The 6079-nt window shown below is 38.4% G+C and overlaps 1 protein-coding gene across 2 annotated transcripts; it reads right to left on the bottom strand.

The window, feature by feature from the left end:
- Positions 1-344: 344 nt before the first annotated feature.
- LOC126617767 (uncharacterized) lies at positions 345-5643 on the bottom strand. 2 transcript variants are annotated; one of them, XM_050285815.1, is made up of 6 exons: positions 5222-5642; positions 3537-3652; positions 3050-3196; positions 2455-2548; positions 2038-2373; positions 345-1937 (listed from the first exon to the last, which is right to left on the bottom strand). In XM_050285815.1, the coding sequence occupies exons 2-6, from the start codon at positions 3645-3647 to the stop codon at positions 640-642; spliced, it is 1986 nt and encodes a 661-aa protein (XP_050141772.1). In that variant the 5' UTR covers positions 3648-3652; positions 5222-5642; the 3' UTR covers positions 345-639. The 2 variants fall into 2 exon arrangements, with proteins under 2 accessions (XP_050141772.1, XP_050141773.1); XM_050285816.1 differs by lacking the exon at positions 3537-3652 and having other exon boundaries at positions 5222-5643.
- Between the last annotated feature and the right edge of the window lie 436 nt (positions 5644-6079).

The raw sequence follows: 6079 nt of genomic DNA, 5'->3' as shown, positions 1-6079 counted from the left end.
GTGTCCATAGAACTCCTCATTTGGTTTGGTTAAGCTTCGGAAGAGGCATGCAACTATAACTTCGGCCAACTTGAATGCTAAAACAAAACAAACGAAAAATCGAAGTGAACAAAAGTTGCACAAACATGTATTTCGAACATGTTACATATTCCCTACTTGAACAAATTAATCCCAATTTCACTATTATTTTTCTTACAAAGTCTGTTCATTACATGGTATTTTCAAACCTTGAAAATATCTCGTCGATGACTAATCTAACAAAATTCATCGTTTGACCTAGTAAAAATGTATTTTATATGAAGAAGACGTTAATTTTGTGGTTCAATCAGAAAAGTTAGCACACATTATCCTGGTGAACTCATCCGGCACAAACCTTTTCATTTCATTTCAGATTACAGGAATGTGACAGGAAAAATTCTACATTTTTCATAATTCACCCGAAGGCACACCAATAAATGATAACAATTCTCAACCATTATTTTTGAATTTCTGAAATAACACTTATCCGGCTACCAATACTGAGATCAGAACATGAATCAGAAAGCTAATTGAATGATTCTGAAGCCCAAAAATTAAATTACGGTTATACGCAGCTACTGGTATAAATAGCACTTCCACAATCTCTAATCATTCTCAACTTCAAGCTTCTCGTAAACTTCTTTTCCTCCGCGGAACATAGTTGAGTCGCGAACGTTTGTTCTTGACAGGAGTACACCAGCTCTGACCATCAACCACCTTGCCTCTTAATTTTTTGTACTCCCTTGATCTTAAAACTGTCTCCATAATGGTAATATCTTCACGGATTTCGTGTCTGGAAAGAGAAGCCAGACCAGGAAGAATGTCCCTCTGAAAATCTTTCATTCTCCTCCCCCTTCTCAACTTAATGCCAAATTCCTTACTGTCGTTGTAATTTACTTCAGAAGGCTTTGATGACACGCAATAGTTATCTTCAGTGCTCCCTGTTAGATTTAGTGTGAGTAACTCATAAGAATCAGAAGAACACTGCGGTTGTTCACTCTCCCTCGTTTCCATCTTTGTTGAACCTCCTACTTCGTGAGCGCAATCTTGATAACAGGATGAACTCTCCAATGAGATTCCGACAAGTGCTTCAGCTGCTGCTCTGATCAAAACATCCAGTTCAGCTGAATCTCCTCCCTTGTTGAGGTCTTTGTGTTTTAATTCATTGTTGTCAGAAGATCTTTGGTCCTGCTCACCCATTAAGGTTTCTGAAACTTGAGACCCTACATGTGTTCCTGAAAACTGATCAACGGAAAGGGGATTTGAGTTTCTGTATTCAATCTCAGACTGCATAGTCTTTCCGCTGCTGGAATCATCTTCGGCAATGCAGCATGGTTTACATGAAGCAGAAGATATATTGCCATGCCCATCTCGATCAATTTTTTGACAATTATCAGTAGATGGAAATAAGGGGTCTTCTATTTTGTTGTTCTCACAATTCACTTGTTTAGCAGAAGTACACGAACTACTTCGACTGTTTAAGAGTTTCATGATGAACCCATTGTTTCCATTACTGGGGTCACTACTGTGGAAACCAACTGCTTCACAGAGGTCTATCTTTGATCTAGACGCAGCCTCCAAGCCTTCATTGACCATTCCGCTTATGCACGATCCATCAACTTTGAAATTTCCAGCATTGTATTTTTGAAACCTTTCAGAACTTTCAATTGAGCTATTACTATTTTTCTTTTTCCCAGTTCCGAAACAATGAGTGCCCTCCTCTACCTTGCCAACTAATCCGCGTAAATGTGAAGAGCTAGCGGTTGAAAGATGGGCTACTGTACGATCATTTGAGAGACAAGATGAATCATCATGCTGAATTTTGTTGAGGTCCAGAACCCCTGTTTCATATGAACCGAACAGCTCCCTCCTGGTGGAAGAATTGTTAATGGCAATGCCACTGGAACACTTTTCTAATCCTGAAATAGAGACCAACACAAATTTTAAAATTTGACAAGACTGAAATTTCAGAAACTCAATGCCATGTAAACAGTTGTGCACAGATGACTGAACCCGTACCTTGATTGAAAGGATTCCTCTCCCTGCCATCTAAATGAGGGTAACTCTCGGCAGCATGAAACAATAGATTTTTCTTCACACTACTTGAGATGATCGGATCAAAAAGGACAGCAACTTCTAAATTGTGGGTGCCCCCGACGCTTGTAATTGGAGCAGTACTGCTGAATGAAGGTGACTGTTCCAAACCCTCATTTGATGTCCTTTCAATCGATTCTTCTAAATCAATCACGTGTTGCGAGCCGGAATGAGTTTCTAAATCAAACCAAGTCCTCATAGTACCTCCCTCTATCTTACTGTCCTCTTGAATGCTCAGGGAAAGCTTCAACTCAGCTGGATCTGCGAAATTATCACAACACAGATCACCTAAGTTCCAGAGTTACTTTCAAGCAATATTATGATCCTTCAGGAGATTCTTACCAATATAGCTAAGAAATTGGTCTGAGGGAAGTTTAAGCTCAGGAGTCCTCGGCTGGATCTTATCATCTACACCCTTGCACCCTTCTAACAATTCCTGAAATTTGAATTGTGTAAAGTGAACTTCAAAGACAAGCACCAGCTCAGCACAAAAAAACCACAAATTATAAGTAGTACAAATGAAACTAGGTTAGTCATCAACCCATCTCTAGAGACTAGATGTTTCATTTATCTCTGCCGCGGGCTACAGTAAATGCAGATAGATCTTGACAAAATTAGTTGATAAGTTTGTTACATACAACAACAACAACAACAAAGCCTTTTCCCACTCAGTGGGGTCGGCTATATGAATCCTAGAACGCCATTGCGCTCGGTTCTGTGTCACGTCTTCTGTTAGATGATAAGTTTGTTACATAAGCAAAACCAAATTTCGGTCCAAATATTCTTCATTAGACCTACTGCTGTCAGTTTGAAAAGGCCAAATACGCTACAACAAAACAAACAAGGGCCAAATGGGAGCACAAGCAGTGGCTGCTTCCACTCCTCTTTATCATCAAACCATTCTTCACAACATGTAGGAAGTGAAAGATTCACTTACCATAGGTTCATCTCTAGCATAATTTTTCAGAGGTAAAAGATTCGACTCAGCTCCAGCTATGCTGTAATTGTATCTACCAAACTCCATCCAGCCAAGGTTTTGCATCAGCGTCTTCTGTATCCTATATAGATGATGGAGTTGATGAACCTGTATGCAAATCAGTAGCGAAAATTATATACAGTGGAATCTATCTTATTTTTTCACATGTTTCCCAATATGCATCTTAAACACATGTAAGGCCACTTCGGTGAAGCCTACTTTAGAGTGAAACCCAAAGTTTACAATCTTCCAAAATGAAGCAGAAAAGCGGAAACGATACAATTCTGTTTTTCTCATGCCTTACATAACATCAATGGACAACAAGGTTTTCCCATTGCAAAGCTTTTTTTATACGATAACCAATCATGCAGATGAACAAAAAACTGTAGTCCTAAATTATGTCAGGGCATGACTCAACGTTTATCCCATGTTTAGAGTATCCTAATACCTGCTTTTTAAACACAATCTCCTGGCTGAGCATAGTCTTCCTCAAAACGTCGTTTAGAGAACCAGTGTATGCTTGCACTGAATTCAGATCATGATCTCCTTGCATCAACATTTTTTCTGTTTATGTAATTACATCAAATCAGATTTGCATCTTTGAGCAAGACAGAATTTATAAACAATTTCCACAATGTACTTCATGCCTAGTCCCTACGAGTCTCTGTCTAATTGCAAGTAATAAGAAGTGGTTTCTATACAAATCACTGTACAGAAACTATTAAGTAAGTATTCAAACTGGCAACTAAAATCTTGTTCTCTGCCGTTTGAAGGAAGAGTTTGCAAAAATATCTGTTGTATTCTCTCACTAACTTTTTAGCTATGATCTCACCCCCACCGACTTTTTCTAGTGATAATCTATTTTACACCACCTATACTTCCCTCTCCTTTCCTCCATAGTTTGACCAACAACTAAATTTACCGAAATTAAAAGTAACGTCACCGTAATCAATCCAAATGCAATTCTTCATGATTGAACTAATTATAATTAAGGCTTATTAATTAATTTTCCCCTTCTAATTTTACCCCCTAAAACTGTTTTGCCTCACTTCGCCCCCGAAACTGCCATTTTCATCTCATTTAATCTCAGTTCACCAAATTTTTGTCAATTCCATGAAATAGGCCTTAAATTAAAGGGTAGTATGGACATTAGTTGTTGACTGAACTTAAGGACTGGATTCACATGCCTAAATTCCTTTCTCCTCTTTCACATAACCCTAATTTGTTTTTCCAACTTTTCTCGCCACAATTCACATTTCGCTTGGTAAATATGTGATGATCACCCAAAATCTCTACGCAAGTTGTTGCCAAGCATGGGGTTATTTCTGCCTGCGTAACAAATGAAATGTCCATACTACCCCTTAATGTAAGGTCTACTTGACAGAATGGATGAAAATGGCAGAATGGATGAAAATGGCAATTTCAGATGGCAAAGTGACAAAAAACAAGTTTAAAAGGGTAAAATGAGACTAAATGGCAGTTCCAGGGTGCAAATTAATTAATAAGCCTATCCACAAATAAGTTCAAAAAATGTAAAACAAAAGGAAGAGCCTATAAACATCCATTGAACCTGAGTAACCAATTAATGAGATCTCTATCATCCCAGTTGCAACTGTGGTAACCCATCTGATTCTCTTCTACGATTGTCTGGAATTCGTTCCCCACATCAACCACAACGTCGACAAAGTTATCACTCTTGATGAGATGATAACCTAGTTGTGAGAAAGGTTAATATCATGTTTTATCATTTCTGGTATTTGGGGAAATCCAGAAAATGGTTTTGTGGATAATCCACTCACATGGCCCATGGAAATTGTTATGCAACCAAACTAATTCGTAGTAAAGGTACTATTACTATTAATGCATCAAACTCCCGAACCAAAATTGAAAACCCAAAAGATCATTACTTTTTAACAACTCAAACAACACAGAACCAGGAAACAACAATCAGACAACACATTCCACACCCAACTACTGCAATATAATTCAAGCAACACAAATCCCATGTACCAATTTCTCTATACATAGCAACACAAATCCCATGTACCAATTTCTCTATACATAGCAACCCAATCTCCAAAAACACATCTTTCTGCAAAATTTGGAAATGTAGAGAGAGGAGAGAGAGAGTACCAAGGTGAAGAAATATCTGCTTCTTCTTCTTCTTATCCTTCACTAAATTCTCATTTTCTCCAACATATCCAAGGGACTGTGATCCAAAACCGCTGCCATGATTCAACTTGAGAGAGAGAGGGAGAAAGAGGAGAGAGAATCGGATCACGCTGCGGTCGTCAAAGGACTGATGGCGGAAAAGAAAATTCTGCCCAGAGAGATAGGAGAGGGAGGGGGAGAGTAGCGAGTAGCACGCGCAGGAAGGGCGCGTACCGGATCACAACCCAGTTGTTCCCACAACCTAATTTTTAACTCATCCTCTCTTTTCTCTTTCTGCCGATATTTTTATTATCTTTATGTCTCTTTCTAGTTTCTCTCTCTATCTTTCTCTCGGGCGTTCGGATTCCTTTCTCTCTTTCTCTCTCTTATTTCTCTCTTTTGTTTCTTTATTTTCTCTCTCTATATATCTCTCTCTTGTTTCTCTCTCTGCACTTGGATTTCTGTTTTAAGGAGGAGCTGTCACTTGTCAGACGTGCTTCTGCTAGAACAGTTTCAACTGCAAAAGTAATTGACAATGTATCTTCCCTGTTACTTGTCTTGACCTTCTTATCCCTCCTAATATCATCGAAATTCCACTTTTGTCCTTTTTGGAGAATGGACATTTTTTATATTTTAAGGTTAAGCCATCTCCAATTGAAGAAGGATCGGAGGGCTCTTTTTAGTTCTATAGCCCTTCAAAAAATTATATTTTAATAAACAGTGTTAGGCCATATTTTATGCCATCTCCAACTAAAGTGGCCACAGGATCATAGGCCAAACTTAGTCTAGTGACAAAAAATCATCATACTCTTTACATTCCCAAACTTTCTCATCTCAAAG

This window comes from Malus sylvestris, chromosome 4 (assembly GCF_916048215.2).
Source record: "Malus sylvestris chromosome 4, drMalSylv7.2, whole genome shotgun sequence".
Taxonomy (NCBI): Eukaryota; Viridiplantae; Streptophyta; class Magnoliopsida; order Rosales; family Rosaceae; genus Malus; species Malus sylvestris.
Note: the sequence above shows the minus strand (reverse complement) of the source record. Positions and strands in the feature narration are given on the sequence as shown.

What these genes read in the sequence shown, in the direction of transcription:
- LOC126617767 (XM_050285815.1), bottom strand. Translation starts at nt 3,647, where the DNA reads ATGTTGATGCAAGGAGATCATGATCTGAATTCAGTGCAAGCATACACT. An exon ending in AGATTGTGTTTAAAAAGCAG is followed by an intron (nt 3,197 to 3,536) that starts GTATTAGGATAC and finishes ATTTGCATACAG; the next exon opens with GTTCATCAACTCCATCATCT. An exon ending in GAGGAATCCTTTCAATCAAG is followed by an intron (nt 1,938 to 2,037) that starts GTACGGGTTCAG and finishes TCTCTATTTCAG; the next exon opens with GATTAGAAAAGTGTTCCAGT.